General features: G+C 44.3%; 1 protein-coding gene across 1 annotated transcript; it reads right to left on the minus strand.

Moving 5' to 3' along the window:
* Positions 1 to 1,249: 1,249 nt before the first annotated feature.
* Positions 1,250 to 25,745, minus strand: LOC116517687 (zinc finger CCHC domain-containing protein 14-like). The gene is made up of 13 exons (XM_032230807.1): positions 25,063 to 25,745; positions 20,967 to 21,093; positions 13,925 to 13,998; positions 11,315 to 11,386; positions 10,967 to 11,076; positions 9,391 to 9,485; positions 9,211 to 9,265; positions 8,405 to 8,690; positions 7,609 to 7,700; positions 6,758 to 6,882; positions 6,440 to 6,583; positions 4,934 to 6,355; positions 1,250 to 3,271 (listed from the first exon to the last, which is right to left on the minus strand). Exons 1-13 carry the CDS (start codon positions 25,651 to 25,653, stop codon positions 3,216 to 3,218), a joined length of 3,249 nt encoding a protein of 1,082 aa, XP_032086698.1. The 5' UTR covers positions 25,654 to 25,745; the 3' UTR covers positions 1,250 to 3,215.
* Between the last annotated feature and the right edge of the window lie 443 nt (positions 25,746 to 26,188).

Consider the following 26,188-nt stretch of genomic DNA (forward strand, 5'->3'; position numbering starts at 1 on the left):
TACTCGGATAAAAACATTCTAAAAATGTACAATTTTACCTTTTAACAAAGTATAATAAAACATAAAAATCCCAATACCAGAATACTTGACATTTACAGTTCAAAATCATATTAGGTAAATATTAAATATTTACAAAACTTTTTGATATTTATATAAAGTTCCGTGCACATTTTGTAATACTAGGAGTAAAAGAAATGGCTCGAAATGGGCAAAAGGCGTCCCTTTTGCTCCAAACGGAAAGTTATAACTGGAAAACATGTTAACCTGCCATTGGGGGGGACATAAAATGTTTCCTATTAACAGTTAGAATTCAGTTTACGGAGAGAGATAGTGGATAGTGGTAGCGTTCTGAATTGCTGGCTTCTTTCATTCCTGCTCCCAGGTAGAGCCCATTAATAAGAGGGTGCAGATACGTCATAAGGAATCTGACCGTTTCAGGGCCAGAATGAAGCGCATCTGCTAAAGTTTCTCCTCTGGGTGTCTGGGAGTGTTCGTTTCAGGACAATGTGGAAGGCATTGTTTTCAACAGAAATTAGAAAGCTGCTCTCGTAATCGGAGGCCAGCTCAGAGTCTTGTAGTGCTCCATTAGGTTCTCATTAATTAAACCCCATATCTGGCAGGTATCCTACAGTACAGTCAATGAAAATACTCTTCCTTCAGTGGAGAAAGTCTGGTTTTTGTTTTTATTTTCTTTCTTTTTTTAAGCAAGGAAAAGCTTCGTCCCCCTCTAGGCCAGGGTTTTGGGCAATCCTGCACGATGTGCTGTTTTCGTTAACAACATGAATTGAGTCACATTCCTTCAAGTCCTTCAGTGCAAAGTTGCAACCAAACTGAGGCACGCGGTTAGTTACGTTCTAAGAAAAGTGTTTTTAACTGTTCTTGCACGCGAGGCCTGCTTGTGGGCATCTATTCCTATATGACACACTGCCAACCGCTTCTGAATACTGGAGCACGTGAATGGAGAACTACAAGGCAAAGCTGATACTTTCAAAGCAAGAAAAGTCAGAGCAGATTTTTTCTTCTGGGGATTCCGCTGCATTTTTCTCTGCAATTATATTATCAAAGCGGTTCTCTCTGAAAGTTGGATAGCTGAGCGAGAGGGTCTTTTTTTTTCCCACGGGAAAGAAAATCACTTTTTTTTTTAAATGCACAGATGTAACAGAGGCAAATTCCTAGGACAGTGGCTCCCAAACTTGGCAACTTTTAAGACTTGTGGACTTCAACTCCCAGAATTCTCCAGCCAGCAGAGCTGGCTGGAGAATTCTGGGAATTGAAATCCACAAGTCTTAAAAGTTGCCAAGTTTGGGAGCCACTGTCCTAGAGGCTTCCCAATTAAGAAAACCAGTAAGGTTTTTAGCCTGCTAAGCTTGTGGGATGATAGGGATTCCTTTTTAATGGACATTTGGCTCTTAGCGTATATTTCAGACTATTAAAGATATTTTCAGCTTTAAAAGTAAACATGAAAGATGTAATAACCAAGGCAGGTCGCTTCCACTCATGGCAAGATTAAGGCCACGTAAGTTGCTGACTTCCCATCATCTTTGAATACAGTCTTATTTCCCTAACAGGTGACCATGTATAGCAGCAGCCTCCGTCATTCAGGGCAACTACAAAATGAATTGTACACGTTACGATCTCGGCACACTGATTTTAACCGCAGCCGCGTTACTACCCCAGAGTTCGGAGCGAATAACGTTCAACTAGCTTAAGTCTATCTCGCCCCCATCTAACTTAACCCTGTTTTGGTGAAGCCAAAAGTGAGGAGATGGAAACTGAAATACTCCATTGCATAGAAATAACGGACGTCAGACGCAGGCCGGTTGGAATTGACCAGTGTCCAAGGCAATAAACCAGCACAGGAGGGGAACTCGCCACTGCTTTACTGAAAGCAGAGAGAGACTTTTGACCCGGCCACTCCTGCTGTTCCGAAGGGGGGGGGGGGCTCTCTTCTACTATAAAGCAGCACATTAAAAAATGTGGAGACCCAGCCAGTCCTGTCCTGCGTGACTAAGAATTGAGGCAGCCCAGATCATGAAGCAAAGGAGTGCAGCAGGGAGAATGGATTCTTTGAAATAAAAAAAACATTGCCTCCCTTAGAGAGGTAAAAATCCACATTGTTTCAGCCCCCTTTGGATAAGCATTACTGGTTGCTACTTAGCTACCAAAGCTAAAAAAAAAATTTTTTTATAGCCCACATCAAATGGAAAAGAGGCAAACTATAAAACTTTCCTAAATAACGGAACGGTAGGCTACTGTACTTCGTATTTTGACGCCTTCTAAACCCAACAAATTCCTGGAAGAGTCTGAATTTTAAAATTTATTACAGATGCAGAACACTATTTCCTACGGCAGAAACCGCTGAATTGTTAACACTTCCTTAAATCGTAGAAGAGAATTTTTTAAAAAAAGAAACCACTGAGTCTCTGGCACTAGACTCTTGTGAGACTTAAGTTTAATCCACTGCTGGTTAGTCCTACATTAAGAGGAATTCCTGACCAACGTGGTACATAAAAACTGTTTCCAGAATGAAGCGTTCACCTCTGTTCTTTGGGGAGAAAAAGAGGGTTACGTTTGTTTTGTTTTCCTTTATGAGACGACCACGTAGCCTGCTTCCAATCTCTCTTCCCCTGACCTCAGTTCGCTAGAAGTGCAGATAGTCAGAACAGAATTATACATTCTTCCGTAGTGCAACCCTTTAAAAATCCCAGAGTGTAGTGCCTGATTTATTTTGAGAGGAAGAAAATTTAAAGAGGAGATAATACGTTTTAACTAGCTTCCGGAGCGTCCAGCGGGCGAAATGGCAACGGTTGCACCACCGGCCTTTTAGCTCTCACTCCAACTCCAGGTTATAACGTAGCTGCCCAGGAGTTTAATTTTCCAGCATGGAAGGTGAAATTATGGCAACATTCTTCGGCAAAAGTGCAGCAGTTTCTATACAACAAGAAAAGAGAGTTTGGCCAGTCCCGCCTATCTTCGGGGAGATCCAACGTTAAAATCTGTTTTGGCAATTCAGGAAAAAAAAGGGGGGGGCTTGGAAACCCCCACCCCCCCGCCCCCCTCTCCTAAAGTTTCAGTTCCTTCCTAGGGTTGAAGTAGAGCACCTTTGGATTAAAAAAATAACATTAATAAGCTCAACAGATAGACTCCCAATCTGAAGTTCCCTAATTATTTCATGGCCATTTTGCCATCACAAAATATTGCATCTGAAGTTAATCTCAGTCCGTGGACTCTAAACTCTCAGCCGGGGGAGCGTATTTTAACCGAAATGTACCTGAAGGAAAAAGAAGGAAGGTTCAATTAGCACAGTTTTTGCAATCCAGGTGGTAAGAATCCCAGTTCAGATTCACAGATTCTTCGGGGTATTGGGGACACAATACAGGCAGCCCCGGACTTGCAACCACAATTGGGAACAGAACTTCCACTGCCAAGCAAGGAAGTTGTTAAGTGAGTCATGGCCAATTTTACAACTTTTAGTTGAGCGAATCCCTGCAGTTGTCAAACGAGACCTGCGGTCGTTAAGCGGATCTTGGCGCCCACAGTTGACTTTCCTTAGCGGAAGCCAGCTGAGAAAGTTACAAGTGGGGATCATATGACCCCAGGAAGCTCCACCACCACCCCACCATAAATACGTGCTGATTGCCAAGCGTCCCAATTTTGATCACAGGAAGGTGGGGGTGCTACACGCATTGTACGTGTGAGGACTGTTCCCAAGTCACTTCAAACAGCCACTAAAGAGCCGAGGTGGCGCAGTGGTTAGGGTGCAGTACTGCAGGCCACTTCAGCTGACTGTTATCTGCAGTTCGGCGGTTCTAATCTCACCGGCTCAAGGTTGACTCAGCCTTCCATCCTTCTGAGGTGGGTGAAATGAGGACCCAGACTGTGGGGGCGATAGGCTGACTCTGTAAACCGCTTAGAGAGGGCTGAAAGCCCTATGAAGCGGTATATAAGTCGAACTGCTATTGCTATTGCTAATTGGTTGTAAGTCAAGGACTCCCTGTAATTGTTCATCTTGTTTTCGAGACATCCTTATGAGCTGCAGTGTGATGCAGGCTCCTGCTGTCTGCAATTTGGCAGTTTGAATCTCACCAGGCTCAAGGTTGACTCAGCCTTCCATCCTTCTGAAGTGGGTAAAATGAGGACCCGGATTGTTTGGGGAACCATAGGTTGACTCTATCAACCGCTTGAGGTGGGCTATAAAGCACCGTGAAGTGGTATAGAAGTCTAAGTGCTCTTGTTATCTTGGGGGCTACACTGACTGCCTTCCCTCCTCGGCCTCCTCAGCCAGACCCTTTCAGCTATTTCTATTTCTATTTATTAAATTTATAGGCCGCCCAATCCTGAAGGACTCCGGGTGGCTTACAGAAATAAAATTTTAAGAAAAAGGTTAAAAAACAGATAAAAGAAAGCAGATTAAAAGAAACACATCGTGCACCCAGTCTAATCAGGGCTGGACCTCGGTCAAGAGGTCAACAGCCCCAGGCCTGCTGGAATAGCCAGGCTTTTCGGAAGGCCACGAGAGTGGGCAGGGTCCGGATCTCTGGGGGTAGTTCATTCCATAGGGCCGGAGCGGCTACAGAGAAGGCCCTCCTCCTGTTTTACAGAATGCTAAAAAACGATGTATTTTTAATATTCTGCCTTCCTTCTGAGTTCAGGAGACTGGTCCTCATGATAACCTCCTGAAGCAGACAGGGCAGAGAATGTGGGACTGGCACCCAGGCTGTGTCCTTCACAACCACACATCAATGCTTCTACTAGGGACATTCAGGGACTGGATCAAATCTGGCAAGGAACGGCAAATTCACACTTGTGTTTTCAACAGGGTTTTTTGTCCCTCCCGGTGCCCAGAACCACAGTCCCTGGCTGCCTTTTTTTTTTTTTGGGGGGGGGGAGCAGCCCCATCCATCCACCTCCGACAAGCCACGTCCCTCCTCACCTTGTCGATTGAAATCCATCGGTGGCTGCTTGCAGTCTTGAGCTCGGTGGCCGCTGGCTCCACAGTTGTAGCAGGAGAGGTTCCCGGGCTTCTTGTGTCCCGAGCCGCCGCTGTTGTTCACCATCCCCTGGGCCTGGTACACCCCTGCGGTGCCGGCCATGAAGCTCTGCATGGGGGGCACCGCAAAGGCCGACTGTCCGCTCATGAGGGAGTCCGGCGTGGGGCCGCCGCTGTACGGAGAGTGGACCATGGGGAAGGCCGAGCTGCTGCTGTACTGCTGGGGGTTGACGTAGCCGTTGCTGCACAGAGGGTTGAAGGGCAGGAAGGGGAACGTAAACATGGACGGCCCTGAAAAGGGATGCTGGAAGTAGTTCGTGTAGCTCACAGTCATGCCGCTGGAGCCGCAGTTCCCGCTGCAGCCGCAGGAACTGCAGACCATGCAGCCAGGCGGCTGCTGATGCTGGTGGTGGTGGTGGTGGTGATTGTTCTGGTTGGGGACGGGCATGTTCCCCGCAGAGCCGCCCCCACCGTAGAAGCTGTTCTCCGCGGCCGAGGAGAGCGTGGGGCTGGAGCTGGGAGGGGGGCAGCTGGGCAGGCTGCCCATGTTGGCGAAGGAGGTGGCGAGGTGGCTGCTGGAAGACGCGGCGGGGTTGCTGTTTGCGCAGAAGGTGCTACTGGGCATGGGGGCCACCGGCATGCCGCTCATGGCGGAAAAGGCCACTTTGGTGTTGGCGGTGTACAGAGCTGTCCGGGGGCTGATTATTGCTGGGGAGACGCTGAATTGCATACTGTTGGAGCAGGACGGCTGCCCCGCCAGGGTGGCATCGGTGGGCACGGATGAGGAGACCAGCAGCTTGATGGGGGGGCGTGCCATGTGGAAGACCGTGCTTGAGGTGACGGTGGCCGTGGTGCTGGTTTCCACCAGGATACCCGGGGGCTGGGGTGGTTTCGCCATTCGGTCCAGGGCGGGCGCGTGGACCAATTTGGATCGGAGGCCGAAATGGATGGAAGGCGTGGAGGGGCCGTTTTCAGGGACCGCCGAGAGCACCTGCAGGGGCTGATGTGGAGGCACCGGGATCCGATCCGCCAGGGTGTTTCCAAAGCTCTTCTCCATCTTGACGCTGTTCTGAGCGGGCCCGCCGGGGAACTTCGTCCTCTCCTCCAAAGGTAAAAGCGAGTGCATAGGCGAAGAAAGGAGCTTCAGGTCCGCATTTCCGCGCTCGGGTTTGTGCATAGAGTTTAATATTCGGATCGGAGTGGCCGTCATCTGCCCTGGCAAGGAGTGGTGAGCCGCCGGACTAGAGCCCGACTCGTTCTGTACGGGCAAAACCTGAGCGGTGGGCCGGGCCGAGCTGGAGCCGAAGTGATTCAGGATCATGACCGGCTTCTCCTTCTCCGAGGGCTCCGGGTGGATCTCCACACCTGCAAGGCAAACGGGATCAGCTGCAGCACGCCGGCCCAGGGAGGCCCGGGGGCTGCCACAGAATGAAAAGGAGCAGCCCTTACGCCTCTCGTTCTCCTCGGCGCTGTCCGAGCTTTCTTCCCGGGGCTGCATGCCCATGGGGCTGGAGGACGAGCTGGAGGACTCCGAGGAACTGCCTTCCCGGGGGGGCGTGGTGGAGACGGCCTGATCCACGTCCACGTGCAGTTCTTGGGGGAGAGAAGCAGAAACCCTCATCAGAAACAAGGAGGGGAGGGCTGCGATTAAGCGAGCTGCTTTCTGAGGGAAGCTCCCCACCTCCCTTAAGAGGCAGGGGAGGAAAGGCTCCAGGCAGCAGCACTAATGGGAGAAGCACACTCATCTGACACGGGGGACCCGTTTACCTGTGGCATGGTTCCCACGAATGCTCTGTATGGGGTTGATGTGAGTGGTGGGAGGAACTCTGGCCACCCCAGAGCTGACCGGTGGGGAGGGGGCTGGGTTCATGGTCCGCTTCTCTGACTTTTCTCTGCCGTTAAGAAAAGGTTGAGAAACACTTGAATACAATCGCCCTGTCGCCTAGCCAGACTGCAATTTTTTTCGATGCGTATCCATGGGTAACCCCTTTCCCAACACCAATTAACAGGTGCTTTTTCTGTGAGCATGAAATCACCCAGAGCTGTTACAGGTACAGATCCTTCAGAGGGCAGTTCAGAGTTGCGGTGAGCCCGCACAAAAGGGACTTCTGACGGGTCCTCATGCTTCCAGATATTATCTCATTCCCGCCGTCACATGACTCCAACTCAGGTGCACGGAGCCTGGCTCACTATTAGGGGCAAACACTGCAGTCATGTGACCCCGATTTTCAGGGTTCCCCACCGGCTTCCCACTCAGTCAACGGAGAAGCTGGCAGAAGTCGGAAGTTCTGGTCACATGATGTCCTCTCGCTGGACAATGGCAACCGGATGGCCAGCATAACCATTGACAAATGCTTTACAACTGTGTTGTTCGTGACAGCACTGCCTTTGTAAGTTAAGGAGTACCTGAACTGGCCACGGAACAATGGCATGCACACACACACACACACACACACACAAATCCAAGATCAAATCTGCCCCAGTTCTTTTTTAAGAATGTACACTACATTCCTAAGTTGTTGGGAATGATGTCTTAAAAAACAAATTCATTTAGTATTAGTTACAAATCACCTGGGGGGGTGGGGGGGACTGCTTGTCTTTCTGCGGCTGATACTTACTTTTCCAATTCCAGCTGCGTCTTGAGTTTCTTCTTCGCTCCCATGGTGAGTGTTTCAAACTTATTAAGATCTTCTTCGGTGAGGCTCAAGAACTTGTGGAGAAAGACAAATAATCAGCACGTTTTCTAAGCGTAAAAGCGGTTTTGGAATTGAGAATACTAAGGCAGGCATAATGAACTGGGATATATTCCAATAAAAAAAGAGAAAAATATTAAAAGAGATTAAACTCAGCCTTGCACTAAATTCAATTTATAGCTAAAGGCATACCAAAAATACTCAGATTACTAGAAGATGCCCGTTGGAGCTGCTCTGGGTCTAAATGGCATAATTCGCCTCCACCAGAGGGCTCCCCACTATCATTTTTAAATCAGAATAAGATGGTCATAGCTTTACAACATCCTTCTGCAAAGAAGTACTACATTTTAACTAGTTCTTACTAAGCCATTTTAAAAGTAGTATTCCTCTAAGTCAGTGTTTTTCAACCTTGGCAACTTGAAGATGTCTGGACTTCAACTCCCAGAATTCCCCAGCCAGCATTCGCTGGCTGGGGAATTCTGGGAGTTGAAGTCCAGACATCTTCAAGTTGCCAAGGTTGAAAAACACTGCTCTAAGTTAAGCCTACGCTGGCTTTACCAATAATTTCCCAGATTATTGAGAAATTCTTCTTGCTAGAAATACAGCCTGTGAATGGTGTAACTGAATCGAGAAGGGAAGAGCAGGGACGGGGAAGGGAGAGGGGAAAAATAGAAACAGGAAAAAAAAGCACTATATGCTTCTGGTGAGGCCTGCATCATACCTTCTCCATCGTCAACTGTTTAAAAACCGGATAGTATTTGTGCAACCGCAGTTTCCGCAGCCAATCTAAAATTCCGTTTTGCTCCTGGGCCTGGGGGTTTTGTGGGCTTGGAGACATTAAAACAGGGGGAGGGTTTTCTCTCTGGCTGCGGCTACATGCTAACGTAGGCCCGGCCCCACCTGAATGAGAGCAGTGGGAGAGGGCAACGGCTGCCGCGGACGGATGAGGCAGGTGATGCTGAAGAGTGTTCTGGGCGGCCTGGACACCTGCAACCCCACAGATGGGCCTGTAAGAGAGGAGGAAAGCCGGATAGGAATGAAGCATTCCCTAGGAAGTCATGGGTACCCCAGATAGTCCTCGGGTTATGACCGCAATTGAGCCCCCGCAATTACTACCATGAGTCGCGACAGTCGTAAAGCAGGCCGCGTGACTAAACCCGAACACATGACCTTTTGGCAATGGCCATAAAGTGAATGCTGTGGTTGTTAAGCGAACCCACTGCTCACTATGGGGGTGTTAAAAGCCAGCAAAAAGGAAAATACCTCAGCAGGGCAGGGAGGGAGCCTTGCTCAAACGAGGGGGACGATGTAATGTGAGCAGTAAGAAGATCTCATATGAATACAAAGTATGTAATTCATAAAAACGAGAAGGCTGTCGGGGAATTAGAATTTATTGCATTTATATGCCGCCCTTTTCCCCGAAGGGGACTCAGCCAAATTAGCCAAAGCCGTTTCCCCTAATTACACAGGAAGCGGAAGAACATTTCAATTTTTCTGCATTCTACCCGCTCCCTAAATTCACCTCACCTTCCAGAAGCACCCAGCGTCGTACCCACTTTGTAAAGGGAAGAATTGCCAGGACCTAAAAACAAGGACATAACAGTATTTAGAGAGCTATTATTTGACTGTCTTTTTACATATACATAAACATACGTACACACCCATTTTAGGAGAGGGTTGAGGTGGCATTTTGCTCTTTAAACTCACTTGAACTCAGATATTGTGGGGAGTGACATGAAGTGCTGAAAAATTTCTTGACGTGGTCATTTTTCCAGATGTGGGACGGTAAGGATGCCAAATACCTGCAAAATTATTGTGATGGATGATATTTTCCCAACTTCAGGCAAAACAAAACTAAGATTGTGAAAGTTGTCAAAAACGAAGTCACACCGCACAGAACTCATTAGGAAATTGCAAATATATGAAGTATTGAAGTCACTGAAGAGACAACTGGGGGCAGATTCCTGAAACAGCCACGATCCTCTTTATCTGTGAGTTAAATCTGCCAAGACAGCTGACTTAGAATTAGAGGCAGACCTCGACTTATGAACCATTTGATCAGTGACCGTTATAAAGGCACCGTTCCTCACACTTGGAACTGTCCCAGTGTCAAGAGATGAAGCTGGAATCTCTTAACGACCCGTGATTCGCTTAACAGAATCACTTAGGGACAGAGGTTCCTATGACCCAGCTGTGGTCATAAATTGAGGGCTACTTATAAGTGGTCAGACTAGAACTTTCTTGCCTATTTATATTTCCTGTAAGCAAATAATACTGCTCTTGTAATTTAATTAATTGCTTCTGCCAGCTATACAGGAGTTTCAATTGTTTCGAGACTGGCTTTCCGCTGATGCGCTACCACTATTATTTTTAAAGCAGATTTGGCTTACCCAATGCAACTGGCCCTCAAGATTTATTTTTTCTGCCCAAGTTATTCATTTTCCTCATTACTCTACCCACGCAATACCTCTTTTTAAGGTCTTTGCAACAGCTTCCTGTCCGCTCCCAAATCTAGTACAAGCTTCTCAAACTCCGCTACATGTACAGTAGGTTAATTAAATAAATAAAACGCTTCAGAGTGATCCGTCCTGTGATTCTCACTTGTCCGGCTCTTATCAGCTTCAATCATCTCAAAGCCTTCTTGTTTCCTGAAATAACCCTCTCTTTTTTTTTGTTCCTTTTTTCGCTCTTCCCATCTGAGGTTGTCCCTCCAAGCTGTTTTTCTTACTTTTATTCCCTTTTCAAAGCTTGCTTTATCTGGGAAACTTCTCAAGTAACTCTCGAGTGCATGTATTTTTGTCGCTTTCCCAAAGCATTGGAATTAAAACAATGGTAGGCACCTCAAAGGGAAGACCTATTAAACCCGATCCTGCACAGCGCTAATTAGGAAGATAGACCTGGGTCTGAAATTATGCACTTCCAAGGAACCAACAGCCCCCCCCCTCCCTCCCTCCCCTAAAGGGACTGCATGAATTCCTACAGAGTAGAATTGTGTGAGGACTCTGGCACAGAATTACAGAACTGGGCATTGTTAATGAAAGCAGGGTGTGAGAACCTGAAGGTAGAGGAGCCATACGAGAATCTAAGCAGGGTTTCATAATTTGTGCTAAGAAACTATTACTAAGTAACTGCAACCGAAGCGAGTGATGAAACAACGGCAATTAAACCAGAGTTATTATTACTTACTGAAATAGTTAAATTTATTAACTGAACAATAAAATAATAACTGAAAGTCACACACACCCGCACCCAGACAAATTTCAGAAACAAGTTCAAAGTATACCTAAGGTCTGATTCCAAGTCCATATGGCTTCTTTCTAAGTAAAATGATTCTGGACCAGCTAGAAAAGGAATGAATTTCTCCAAATTTTCTTCTGGACACAACTGACCTAACTAAGAAAGAAAACGTTGGGTTTTTTATTATTGGTACTGTACCGCACTGCTTGTCAGAATCGAGCAGCACATGGATTACTTAAAATATTCAATATGAAACTGACATACGGCATGCAAAAAGAAATTTATTCTATTTTTTTTAAATAAAAAAAAAGCTGTGCAAGATACAGCGTATAGTTAGTTATATGTGCTTCCAAATGTACCTTAAAAACACCAATTGCACAAAATCATTTTTTACCTTTGAAATGAAATCAGTCACTTCGGCAGAAGACTTTTTTACCACTGTCACTGAAGAATCAGACCATAAGACCTAAGGAAACGAAAAAGGACCCTTTGCTCACCTTCATCAAGCAACTTTAGAATGGACGGTCAGTCAGACGGACGGGGCTGGGCTGAACCCTTATACAGCGGGGCAAAATTCTCACTGCGTTTCTGAAGGTTACAATGTTTTCCCCAAAGTGGACTTAAACTTAATCCCACTGGCATGATGCTTTTATCCCACCACCGCATGAAGCAAAAAAATTGGCTTGGGTTTGTTAATCGGCATTGTTAATGCTCATTTTAAAAACATGGCAATGGCCGGGCCTCTCACGTGTGCCGTGTAAAAATTAGCATAGTGGGATATTCTACACCAATCCTTGTTTTCTTCATTGATTTTTATAGTACTGTAATCAGAAGACGGTGGGCAACATATCCCTTTGTTGCTCTCTTGTATATATTTACTACCCCTGATCCAAGATCAGAACTACAAAACTGTTCTTTAAATTAACAAAATGTACTTTAGAAGCATATTTGATCTCGTCATGGTGAGACAGGACATTTTGGTAGCAAAGTCAACAGGGGAAACCAGGTACGCTTAATGGGCGTGTGATTCACTTAACAACCGCAGTGATTTGCTTATCAACCATGGCAAAAAAAGGTCATAAAATCAGGCATTTAACACTTAAAATAACTGCTTAGCAACGGAAATTTTGGTCCCAATTGTGATTGTTGAAGACTACTTGTATATTGCCCTAACCCTAACCCTTTTCAAAGCTCGCACATGGGCATCTGGTGTATTCCAGACTCCTATCAAGAGATGAGCTGCGTGTGCGTATGCGTATTTGTAAGAGGATGTGCCAAACCCCCTAAATCTGTATCTTTTTCTTCCTGCAAGTTCAACCAGCTGTCTGAGAGCCCCTCTTGGAAGTCCACAGAAGCTAAGTGATGACTTACAATACAAGACAGAGGCGAACCCAGTGTGAGTTTTGCACGTATCGTATCTAGAGGACAGGTGGGGAAATGCTCCCACTATCCTTTTTAAAAACAAGCAGGGGTGAGATGAGCAGGATGTTTCCACACTATATTAACCACCAAAATGCATGCATTTTTCCAGCCCTGAGGATACTGCCAAAAGCACTGATGGGAGGAAAGAGTTTCAAAATACATTACGTAATTCAGGAATTTCCTTTTTCCAGCCTTTGCTTAACTTAAACTGAGAAACAAAAATGGGCAGGCAGCGTCGATTCTTCCTGGGGTTTTGTTGATTTCTTTTGCTTCCCCTGGCGCGCGCGCGCTCTCTCTCTCTCTCTCTCTCTCTCTCTCTCTCTCTCTCTCTCTCTCTCTCTCTCTCTCTCTCTCTCTCACACACACACACACACACACACACACACACACACACACACACAATCACACACACACAGCATGCAGGGGAAACAATAGCACTTTTGGATGCGTTTAACTGTGGTTCCATTTACGTGGCTTTTTGCTTGCTTTTCCAGATATTTACAAGAAAGAAAAGTGCCCTCAAAATCCACCCCCACCCCCCACTTTCTGTTAGCTTTCATAATATTCCTGTTATTTATGTGTCCCTGTGAAGCAAGGTAGTTCTGCACAGAAGTTCAGGAGTCCCTTTTCCTCGGAAATCTGTTTCTGCAGATTGAATTAAAGCTCAGAGCGCACACCTTTCCCTCTTTTAAGCTCTCAGACTAGAGAGAGACCAGTTGGTGCCTGTCTTGCCCCTCAGGCTAGGCTCTCAGGGGATGGAATGTGTAGTCTAAATATATCAAAACAAAATCACGGGAATTACGGGACTTTCCCTATCCTGTGAATAGAGCTCAGTTATCATACTGTATTATTTATAGTTTTAGGTATTCAAAAATCTTCCGATATTTTTCTCGCTGCATTTTGTATGATTAACCTCAAGGCACGGGGACAGATACCCAACAACTTTAATGAGTTATTATTTAATAGGAGGGCACAATTACTGTATCGCTGCTTTATCGTGGTTTCTTTAGAATCGCTTGTTATGGCGTGAGGGCTGCACATTACGTTTTTCCTTGTATGTACGCAATTAGACTGGGCTATGAGCAAATGATTGACATTCTTTTAGCACATCTTAAATGAAAATGAATAATTAAAGTCCTTTCATTAAAAATAGCAATAGCAGTTAGACTTATATACCGCTTCATAGGGCTTTCAGCCCTCTCTAAGCGGTTTACAGAGTCAGCATATATCGCCCCCACAGTCTGGGTCCTCATTTCACCCACCTCGGAAGGATGGAAGGCTGAGTCGACTTTGAGCCGGTGAGATTAGAACCGCTGAACTGCAGATAACAGTCAGCTGAAGTGGCCTGCAGTTCTGCACCCTAACCACTGCGCCACCTCGACAAAAAGATATAAGCAGGCTATTTCCTACAACATGAAGTGGTAAATGTCCGAGACACATAATTTTGGAATCAGAGGTAATGTAAAATTGAATATAATATGTTTTGAGAGGCAAACTGTTATTTTAAAGAAAGCATGCTGAATGCTCCACATCTGGTTTCCTTCATCTCATTTGTATTTCTTTGTAAATCGTTGATACTCACCTCAAAAGAATATTCAACAATCCTATCATTCTTCTTGTGTGACAATCCCTTTAATTCCACCTTTTCGACGCTTACTGTTAAGAAAAAGAAATACGTGTTACATACGGAAGGGCTGCAGGCCTGTTTTCTTTGCTTGAAAAGCAGAGAGGGCTGCAGGCATCCGTGATCACTCCTACTGGCCCACATCTGGATGGCAAATTCCATCCATGATGCCTGGATCCTTTTTGTTAATGCAACATGTGAATAAGTACAAGCAACCCAAAGTCATGGAACCAGGTTTACCGAGGGGTCTATGGAGATTATCAATTGTCCAGGTTACAGTCGTCCCAAAGGTATTTTTTCCAAAAGACAACTAGACCGTCTTGGTTTTTTCCTTTGGAAAAAAAAAAAGCTGCTTGGATGAGAAGCAAAATGTTTTCCAAAGAAAACAAAATCTAGACAGTGCAGGTACCTTTTGGGGAAAAACCACTTTCGGGATAGGTTCACCAAGTGTTTGAATTTGAATGGCGAGTTCTAGCTTCAAAAACCAAGGTGGCTCCTTAGACCTTACAAAACACGAAACAATCCGTTTGCTCTCCTCTTCTGCTGCTTTGTGAAAGAAGACCCAACCAGCAGACCGGATCAGCGAGGGAGCCACCTCGAGATCCCTCAGGTCCCCAGCCGGTCTTGGAGGGGCTTCAGGAGAACAAGAGGTAGAACTGACCTCACTTGGTGGGGTGGGGTGGAGAATGTTCCATAAGGCAGGCGCCATGGCAGACCTCCTTGGGCATGCCAACTTAATTCCTTAACAGATGGGACCCACCGCATGCCTCTTTTGCCAGATCTGATGGGCTAAATATTTTTTAAGGCAGGCAACACACACATGCCACAGTCAGTGCCTTAAAGGTTTTTAATGTGTATAAAATGCTCATCTTTGAAACAAGAGTTGATTATCCCCTGGAGCAAGATTTTTTAACGTTTGCTGAATAACATGCCAGCAGCTACAAAGAACAAGTTTAAAAATACCCATGTGTGTATACTGAATATTAATCTTGCTTGGAAAAGCTAAAATTGTTTAAAAGCACTTTTCCTAACTAACATTCCCATTATGTTCTTTCTCACTTGGCTCAAAACACATTTTCTCCCTATGTGGTAAATTAACAGTTTTAAGGCTTTTAAAGTTCCTATTTATTCTATCTTTCTACAGAAAAGTCATATGAACTGAATCCAGTTGAAGCATCAACTGGATTAATGCTTACATTTGTGTCATAATTAAATGTTCTTAATGTTATTTTTCATCTTTTAATTCATAGGAGGTAGTTTCCACTTGAACCTTTATGAGAAATTGAACTAATAGGCAAACAGATCATGCCCTCAGTAAGCAAGTGCTGTATATCAATTATTATTTCGATAACCACATCATAGGCACCCTAATAATACCAAGAAAGAACTGATTAGTTTTTAAAGAATATAGAATAATTGTTTTATTGATATCAAATAGCTGCTTGATTGAGAGAAAGAGAAGCGTATCCATATTACTAACTTTGCACTAGCTACCCCTAAAAGTGTCACATGGTTTCATTAACACTTCAACACAAGAGAACAGAAAGACAGTTTTACATGGATATATATGAAAATATGGGCAATTTTGAATGTTCAGTAGCTCAGAATTGTTACTAGCCAACTAGTGAACAGGCAACGAGATAACACTTTTAGACTTCTCATAAACTAGATTATAAAATGTAAATAGCTATCCATTATACAGCAACATTTATGGATTATAGCAGGAAAATTGGATAGTATTCTCTAATATTTCAACTTGTTTTATACCTAGTTTTTATAAGGGCTCCACCATAAAATGTGAGAAACAGAAATTTAGCAGCTTTGTAAAATGGCCACAGTAAAGGGCAATATTTTGTCCAGCTCTGATCTGCCAGAATGAATTTTTAATAAAATATTGTAGCAACGGAAACTCGTCACAGTTGCCATTTCTTACTTCTTTTTCTCTGTTCTTACACCAGGAAGATGCTACATATGAGACAACTGCCAGAGAGACCTACACAAGGATGGCAACGCTAATGTATCTAGTTATTACCTTTCTGCCACAAATGCAACCATAGATTCATGAAACACACACTAGAAACCCACTAAACTCCATTCATGTGGACAACATATGGAACATTCGGTTCCAATTTACAGTACTAATAGACTTAATTTCCTGTCTGATTCCACAACTTCATTCCTTTTTGTTTTCAGACTGTGAATAACTTTTTCATGTATTTCCAAAAGCAGGTTCAAGATTAAAAGATCTTGGGCTTCTTTTATTATATTTGGTTTCCTTTCAATATTAAAGAAAGTTAAAATCAAAACAAAATACGAGTTCAGTGACTAGACAAATAGTGAAGTCAGCATCTTAAGATAACCACAATGCCCATTAAGCATATTGGGAATTATGAGAAAAGCATATAACTGCTATTTTAAAAACATGAGTAATCTCTGGGACAGGAAACTAAAACTCAGATGAACATTATTTTTGCACAAATAGCCGGACTTCAATTTATTATGCTCTCAGTTAAATGACATTCTTAAAAATGTTCTCCAGATAACTGGGTTGTATATACTAGTTTATGTATGTAGACTTATCAAAAACCACATATATTTTTTCAACAAAAAAATATTCTACTGGCCTAGATTAGAACTAAGTAGCGTATGTCTTTCAATCTTCAAGGGAAAAAATGAGTCTATATTCACATCATTGTAAACTAGGTCTACAATAGGATATCACCTGCAAGTTCCCACCCTTTACATCAACTACAAAAACAATAATAGGTTCTGTTCTGTCTCTTTTTAAAAATCGATCAGTCAATCAAATAATGTTCTTAGGACGGTTTGATCCCAATATACTTGAATTTCTGTAATAATGCTTGACATATCTTATCAAGTTAATCTGAGCTAGTGACGGTATCTTCACCACAATAGAATTCCAATCTATGGGGTCACACTTAGGCAGTCATTTGCTGTATGTATTGGTTTCACAGTGAAGACCCACAGATTAGAAAGGCCCTAGGGCAGAGGTATCCAACTTTGGCAATTTTAAGATCTGCAGACTTTAACTTCCAGATTTCACCAGCCAATTTTGAGGATTGAAATCCACAAGTTGGTACCCCTGTCCCAGATGATATCAGTACTGTAGTATAATTGCAGAAACACACACACACACACACACACAAAGAAAGCAACAGCCCTCCCCCAAGCTTGGCAACAATTGTAATAGCTGTTAGGAGCAAGTGACTGGACAACCTTCTGCAAATTAGTTGCCCCGACTTGAAGCACTGAGTCACCCATTACAGAACACTCGACCCCAGTAAGCGCCAATGAAAGCTTCCTGTGAATTTTGCAGAGATGAATGTTTTTACCCACTTTGGAGGAGGGTGGGAGTGGGCAGCTTGCACCTGTACCACTTTCGGAAGCAACTGAACTCCTCCGTCTGCTGAAGCAGAGGAGGAAGGAGCCGCGTAGGCCCTGAGCTCCCTCCAAGAGGTGCAAGACTTGCCTCCCCTGTCTCTGTACTAGCAGGCCAACGTTGCCCAAGCTTGGTTTGGAGCCCTATGATTCCTGACAACATCGGGAGAGCTTGCAGAATAACACAGCAGTCCAGAGCAACTTCCTTAGGATCTAGGGAGGGCTTAGGACTGCCTACTTAGCACCTTCGTCACCTGTCATCATCTCTTATTTCACCCGGGCATCAAACCTCTGTCTCTGAACAGCGCACGATTGCATAATTGCATGCGAACTCTTTATTTTGGCATTACTGCATTGTTACTTTGGTCTGTGACGGTCAATGAAGATTGACAGGTAAGCCTCGAAGAAGATGCGGCAGATCGGATGACAGGCCAGCACAATATTATGCAGAAACAAGGACAGTGCCTCCAGGGGTAATCTTTTCAAAATCCGGAGACAAAAGGTGTAGGTGCCACAATATTAGAACCGTGAAAAGACAGGGATTTCATGCACTTCAAATGAACATGGATTTCCTTAGGAAGGATTTCAACTCCTAAACCACCTCTGCTAAGTATTTAACCTACTGCTGAAAACAGCTTTTTCCCCTCCCTAAATATTCTTCCTCTTTTAGCCAATTCTACACTGTACACATTAATTCCAATCTTAACAGCAACAACCCCCCTCTCCCCAAACCACCAATCGTATGCATTAGAGGAAGGGGGGGGATTTATACTCAAAAGAGCTTTCATAAGTAGTACTAAACCAACAATATTCCTTAGGGGTCAGGTACAACAAAGTCCATATTGCTGTTTGTGGGGAAGCAACGGCCTGAAATAATCAGCCACCACCTCTTTCAGATTAAAAGCTGGCTGCTTCCATGTCTCGAGGCAATTCACATCCCCTGTTCAAGCATTTACTTCAAATGCTGGATTCCACTGGTAGCACCTTCTCCAATCACCCGAAAAAGCAGTTGTGGCCATAAGCACAATGAACACAGTAGCTTGGTCTGGTGATATCCTTCCACAGATTATGCGTATTTTGTGGAACTCGCCCTCATCAAAATATAACGTAACTATTCCTACTAAACGACTTGCAAGAAGGAAGTATTTAATCGGTAGCCTTATCCAATCACAACCTGAAAATCGTAAGTAGTTCAACCGAGTCGCGGGGGGCTTTTTGCAAGCAGTCTTTGTGACCATACCGCTTTTCTTTCAGCTGGGAATCAAAATAATGTAATTTCATCAGCACTGTCCCTTCAACTTATTGTTAAAAATAGCACAAGCATGATACACTAATGAAATGGATATGCTCAATGCAGTGAGGTAATGCAATAAATCAATGGTCTTTCCTAAGAGGTGTAACACAAGTGGTTGTACAGAAAAACAGCTGTTTTTTCCCCCCTTGCTTTTCTTTTTTCTTTAGGAAAAAAAAAACAAAACGCTGTTTCAGGGTATAGTTGCAAAATCAGAAATATTTTCCGGTTGGGAGATACAGGATTACAGCTGTTGCTTATTTCCAATTCAGCTAAGCAAGTCCCTTTACTGCCTTCTTCAACTAATGACTTTCACTCCAAAAGGCCTGCTCTGAGGAGAGAAGCTGCAGGAATATGTTGATAGCCTAATCTAAAAGATATTAACTGTCAATGTTACAGGGTGTTTCCTACTGTAGAGTCAGTGAGTTATAATGAAGGCCAATCTTATTAAAAATAGAATTACCTGACAAACAACACTCGTGTTCACATTTTAAAAGTGCAATCATGTGATCAACTTTTATGGCCTTCTGACAACCATGTTACTAACTTAACTGCAGGGATTCAACTGATTAACAACTGTGACAAGAAATGTCATTAAATGGGGCAAAATTCCCTTAACAAATGTCTCACTTAGCAACCAAAATGTGGGGCCCAAATGTGGTCATAAGTCAAAGACTACATCTTTATTAGAATATGGACATAATCCATAAAATCATCTCAATACTTCCAAAGCAGAAACAGATGTCCTTCTCCCACCATAAATGAGCAATTCTAATCTGTATCAATTTTGTAATTACTGCTTGTTTGTTATTCTTACGAAATCCAGTAAGTTTTGCTTTCAATATTTTGGAATAAATGCTAATGGGAAAATGTAGATGAGGCTTCTTCTCTACATAGCATTGACACTGGTGAAATATTTTAAAGGACAGAAAATCGTATATGCTGCCATAAATAAAACCTCAGGTTTCTTTATCACTGTGATTCTGGAAGGCCTGCAGTTAATTCATAAGAACATACGTAGCTACACCTTGGAAATGTCATTTGAGCTTTACACAATGAGATAGTCATAAGGATACTTCCATATGGATTTGCCATTTCATTAAAATATTGTAAGAGCTTATGGAGTGCAGAGTTCATTTCAACATCTGGTTTAATGTATTTTATCCCACACTATGCTTTTGGAAAATATGCTGTGGTCAAGACATCTGGTAAAGTTCTAAAAAGGCATGCTGCACAGAGAATATAATTGTTTGTACAAGAGCTAAGAATAAATAATTGTGATCTTTTCATTTAAGCGGCATTGTTTTCAGGGAAACAAAATAATATAAGAGTTGAAATGTCCATACTTTATCAAATATTGAATTAGATTTCATCCCAGAAGCACGATTTAAGTAAACTATTAACACTGAAGATTCTTTAGATTGTTTAAGCAAGACTGGGGTTTTTTTTGTGTGTTTTGCACATGATCAACATGTCTGAATAATTTCCAATATTTTTGGATGTTAATTTAGTGTTCCAGATAAATCTCAGAACATCAGCACACAGTAAACTTCCTGGTCATAAGTAATAAACTGTCAGATTATTTGTTTCAAAATGTGATTTAGGAAGCCTTTATCCATATATCTAACTAGCAGGAAAAAAGAGTATACTACATTGTCTGTTTTTAAGTAAAACCAAGCACGGTTTTCTATTATGAATGACTGTTTTACCAGCTATATGAATCCTTTTATCTGAATTAAATTGCATATATGAAACATTCTAATCTAGAGGTTCCAAAATATTCTGAGGTGTAGCATTAAAGAGCATTTGTACTGCCGTGTCAGACAGAATGCTAACGCCTCTCAATGCCCTTTTAAAGTGCAAGCAATAAGGCCTGCTTAATGAAATGTCAGATCTCCACACAATAGGACAGTCTAATCCTGAATAGATGAATCAATATCATAACAAAAGAATTACAGCGGAGGTGAGAAATTTCATTTAAGCACTGAAAATTCAACACAACAGGGCTCTGCACTGCATGAGTTACAGGGACAAGCCTATCCGTTGTCCTTTCTTGTGGCGTGGTGTAACTACAGCAGGTAGCAGAGCTTGGCAGTCATGCTACTTGAAGAAAAGAGATTCTTACATGGCCACGAGAATGATCTTCTGAAGGCAAATGGGGAAATGAATGAAACTCGTGTGTAATAAATCACTCCCATCCATTAAACAGAAACTTCCTGCTCAAAGGCTACCATAACTGACAGAGAATGTTCTCTCTCTCACACACATACACACACAAATAGGAATATTCGGCAAAACCTTGGGATGTACCTTTGGAGTGCTTCCCTGAAGGCCTCTTAGGCAATGACTCCTCAATGGAATGTGCTGATGTGTGGAGTGCGTTCTCTAAACTGTTACCCACCACGTGGTTTATGGGGGTCTCAGATCTCGGAGTGACCTAGGTAAGAGAAAAAGTACAAAAAACAAACCTGTCAATTTGGTTTACGTGAGTTAAAAATATTCTTAAAGTCCAGTTATTTCTAAAACAACATTCTTATTTTCAACTTGCTATCTTTTAGAAAGCATCTTCAGGCCCCCCAAATCTCATTACAAAACATCAATGGTCATATTTTTGTTATACCTGTGTTAATTTGCGTTCTATTAAAAGTAATTCTCAAAGCAAAACTACCTGCTGTGTGTCTCAGACAAGCTCCCGAGGTCGTCACATTTCATTTTGTTTGAAAAGGCTTAAATCTGGCCCTAGTCTCACAGACTTCACTAATCAAGTAATTCCGGCGACTGACTAGCAAATACATGGACCAAAAAGCACCAAGTACTTCCAAGTGCTGCACTTAAGATACCAACTATTGTTCTACTTAGCTATCTAAGAACCGCTTCTGCTGAGTCAATAGCCTCAGATACATTGTGTGAATTTTCTCAGCAGGAAATGCAACGAAAGTGTGCTTTATAGCAGGACACGTTTCTTTTAACTCAGTGTACTCCAAATCCTTTTTACTACAGGTAGGTGGGTTTTTTTTTTAAAAAAAAAGCAGACCACTGGCAAAAGAGGTCCCCTACATGCCACTTCCTCTGTAACCGAGCCAGCCTGCCCAAGGTAGGATGCTAGGTGATCTAACCTATGTTTGAAAATTGGCCTCAGGTTGCTGTTCATCATCTAAGCCTTCTTGCTTCTCTTACTTCTCCTGGCCAAGATCAAATGCCTTCCATACAGTACCAAGCCCATCATTTTCTCCCATTCCTCAGCCCAGGGGCAATGCACAGAGCTGCATCTGGCCATTCACTATTACTACACTTTTAATGCCCAGGGCAAACCATTTATTTCCAATACATACTTGACCCTATTGCCACTCTAAACAGACTTTAAAAACAACAACATCGAAGCCTTTTTATCTTTTTACCAAATATACTTGCAATGGCTAAGTAAGTGAAAGTGAAAACAAACTTTATTCCAAATGAGGTACGTGTCCATCAACCATGCAGAAATTGGAATTTATAATCTGGTAGATACCAAGAACTCCAAAGCTTCTTCAACATTGAATAAAAAGAGGCAAGTATGAGATTTGCTGTCAATGTAATTTAGGCTACAAGGTTATCTGCAGTAAGGATTGTTGTGCTAGGCACAAAAATGAATCATGTCAAGGACTATTCATAATCCCCGCAATCATTTTATTTCAACTCCATATAGCACTAATGCCTCTCTGTGGAATAGTAAGCAAACCTACTTAAGACGCTGATTTTACAAACTAATCAGATCAGTTACAGCAGTGTTTCCCAAACTTGGCAACTTTAAAGATGTGTGGAATTCAACATTGTATCAGCTAGCCATGATATAACTACCAAACCTAGGAAGCTAGAGGTGAAAAAAGGAGAAAAACCTATGAAGGATTAGTGAAGAAGAACACTTATCAAATGTGTCAACTCAGCCTGCTTTTGCCTAACATCCCAAACTTGTTTTTATTCACCTTTTTTTCCTTTTGAGACTTTCAGGTTTAGGGTTCATTAATACCAAATTAAGCATGTTCCGCATGCAACCTTTTCTTTGAATGAGCCCATTTTTCCTCAAGTCCTAACATGCGATTTTCTTTATTATTATTTTTTTGTAAACATTACAAACTTTTAGTTATCAAAGTTATCAGGAAAGATATTTTCCCAAACTGTTACATTCAGCTCTTGACAATGAGTATATGGACAAACTTTAAATCTGTTCCATAAAAAACACTGAACATGTAGGTGATCTCTTTCTCTCTCTGTTTAATTAAGTTAGTGCAACTTGGAAAATTAATGCCATCCTTTAAGTTTATTATGATCCAGGAGGACTCTCATAAAGATCTTTAAAACCAGAAATGAATACTAATCTAAAAAGAATTGTAGCACAAAGTCCCACTGAATGCATTTATTCAGTCAAGAGTTAACTGGTGTGTGAAGACATTAGAATTTGTTTTACATAATACCTACAGGGTACTCTTTGTTCAAAATATTACACACCACTTCGGGATTCCCCTTTAAAAGCCACAGTTCATCTCAGTGTATTTTCTGGCTACTCATGCAAGCCCCAGCTCTCATTCAAAATACTTGAATTTGGCAAAGCGTGAAGTATGAATTAGACTTATTTTTTTAATCCCCATAGACAGATTGTTATAGAAACACATAAAGACAGATGCAGATGCTTACAAATGGCATTAAACAAGTATTCAATCAAGTCTTTATATCTACCAGCATCTGAGGCATTGTTGGCCGATTCAGTTGCTTATGTAAATTGATATTTAATTCTGTGTTTTTGTTTGAGAAATGAAAAAATGCCCAGGGTATTAACTTTTGACAGTTTAAGCATTGGAGTTTATACTTTAGCACACAGGATGGTAACAAAAATGTCCTCACACTGAGTTCTGTTTGATGAAATACATAACATAGAATGTATTAACAGTACCCCAGATCTTACTAGATCAGTGTACCCCAATTTAATCATGATCTAGTTGCACTGTTCTTTATTCCAACACTGGAGGTTTTAAAGAAGAGATTGGGCACCCACTTGTCTGAAATGGTAGAGGGTTTCCTGCCTGAGCAGGGGGTTGGACCAGAGGACCTTCAAGATCCCAACTCTGTTTTCCCTATATCCTCAATTTGAACAGCCAGCGGGGGGGGGGGGGGGGATCCACATATGTATCGAAGCAAGACTGTGAAGATTACGTTCAAATTTGTGTAGTCCAAATGCAGTATAGTCTGAAGAGCATTTAGAGGACTGAGACCACAAACGACAAGAGCAACATGCTTGCCTCAAGCCACTTCTGAGGAATTAAACAACTGTACAACTTCCTTCCTTCTTGAATTGTATCTCTGCATCAGCAAATTTAAAAGCATTCATCTCTGCTTATTTTGTAGCACCAAAAGCTAATATGAGGTGCGCCAAAAACATATAAAAAGACTTACTGAAAGTTTTACATCGAGGACGTTTGAAATACACACACTATTGAAGGAAATTAACTTTCGTAGGTCCACGTTGCATACTTCCAATGAACTATCAAAAGTTGTGAAATAGTTTTAAACAATTCTCACTGATGATGGCCAAAACATCTGTCCAGTCTCGATTCCTGGTTACTAACTCTATTTCACAAGACCAGGCTGCTTTTTCAGCCGAAAAGAAGCCCCAAATCAGCTCCTGGGGCCAACATTTATATTACAATCCCTGAACCCAAAAGGCTGGACAGCTGCACAGCTTAGCCACACCAGTATCTTCTTCCAAAGATTGGAGATGCAACTCTTGACTGAAAGATGCCATTTTCTAAGGGGAAAGGCAGTGGGAAGAGGCACAGGGGTGGCCAAGAGACAGTTGCAGACACAGAAGAGGGGACAGGGTGTAGAGCCCAGGACACACTGGGGATCTTCAGGCTACTTCAGCTGATTGCAGTTCTGCAGTTCAGCGGTTCAAATCTCACCGGCTCAGGGTTGACTCAGCCTTCCATCCTTCCGAGGTGGGTAAAATGAGGACCCGGATTCTTGTTGGGGGCGATATGCTGACTCTGTAAACCGCTTAGAGAGGGCTGAAAGCCCTATGAAGCGGTATATAAGTCTAACTGCTGTTGCTATCTTTCTTTTCCATCCCCTCCAGCCACTGTAAACCATGGTTTGCCCTCTAGCCACCATAAAGCATCAGCTCCACCTATCGTAAACCATGGTCCATCTTCTCTCCATCACCTGCAGCCACCATAAACCATGGTTTGCTTCCTCTCCATCCCCTCCAGCCACCATAAACCATGGTCCATCTTCTCTCCATCCCCTCCAGCCACCATAAACCATGGTCTATCTTCTCTCCATCCCCTCCAGCCACCATAAACCACAGTCTGCTTCCCTTCCATCCCCTCCAGCCATTGCAAACCGCTTGGCCTCCACCTCCCAGCCCAGGACCCACCTTGTGGCACCCGGGACAGGTGGTGGCGGCCGCTCCCGCTGTGGTGGTGGCGGCGGAGGCAGCGGCAGCGGCGGGGGGCCCCTTGGCGGTGCAGGCCAGGAGGCTCTGGATCTTGGTGAGCTCCTGCCTGAGCACCTGCTTCTGGTGGAAGCTGAAGGCCGGGTGGTTGGAGGCCATGGTGAAGAGCAGCAGGAACTCATCGCCGGTGCGGCCCTCGTTGAGCTGCAGCCCGTAGTTGTGGATGACCGAGTCGAGGTGCGTGAGGGTGCGGAAGAGCACGCCGGCCGCCTCGCGGTGCGACGAGCCCAGCAGCGCCAGCGAGACCAGCAGCTTGCTGCGCACCACCTCGTCCGTCAGGTTGGTCAGGCCGCCCAGGTCGGCCGCGTTGTTGGCCTTGATCTCCGAGTCGCGCAGCGAGTGGTAGTCCTTGCGGGCCAGGTCCTCCAGGCAGGCGCCCAGGAAGCGCAGCTCCAGCGGGATGCACAGGTCCAGCAGGCCGCACAGGAACTCCACCCGCTGCGGGGACGGCAGCTCCGAGAACCAGCGGTAGACGCTCTCGCGCTGCAGCCGCGGGCAGCGCTTCTCCACCATGCTGGCCCGGCGCACCCGCGGCCCTCGACGACCCGACGACCGCCCGACGAGCCTCCGACGGAGCCCGGCCGGCCGGGGAAAGAGGCGCGGGGAGGGCGGCGAGCGGCGGCGGGGGGGGGGGGGCAGAGCCACGGGGTCGCCCGGGAGGGCGCGAGGGGCGGGGCCTGGGAAGCCCCCTCAGGGAGGAGGGCCGAAGCCTTCGCGGGCCTGGCGGCTCCCCTCAGGGGGCGGCTCCTCCTTCCCGCCGCCGCCTCGGCCCGGCTCCCTCCATCCCTTGCCCGCCGAGGGGGAAGAAGGCGAGGAGGCGGCAGAAGCAGTAGCGGCAGCGGCTTCTCCTCACCTTCGCAGCAGCGGCCGCCCGCTCGCCGCCTCCCTCCTCCTCCGCTGCCCGCCCGGCGCGCGACAAATAATCCCGCGCCAGGAGGCGACGCTGCCGGGCGGTGCTTTTCCCCCGCCGCCGTTATACGTGGGAGGGATTCCGCGTGGCGGAGGGATCCCGATCCGGCGGAGAAGGTGAAGAGGCCCGGCCGGCCAA

The sequence above is a fragment of the Thamnophis elegans genome, chromosome 14 (assembly GCF_009769535.1).
Source record: "Thamnophis elegans isolate rThaEle1 chromosome 14, rThaEle1.pri, whole genome shotgun sequence".
NCBI lineage: Eukaryota > Metazoa > Chordata > Lepidosauria > Squamata > Colubridae > Thamnophis > Thamnophis elegans.

Coding starts and splice junctions, on each gene's coding strand:
- LOC116517687 (XM_032230807.1), bottom strand. CDS start 25,653: ATGGTGGAGAAGCGCTGCCCGCGGCTGCAGCGCGAGAGCGTCTACCGC. Junction 11,387..13,924: donor TTGTTGAATATTCTTTTGAG/GTGAGTATCAAC, acceptor TCGTTTCCTTAG/GTCTTATGGTCTGATTCTTC. Junction 9,486..10,966: donor GACTTGGAATCAGACCTTAG/GTATACTTTGAA, acceptor ATAATTTTGCAG/GTATTTGGCATCCTTACCGT.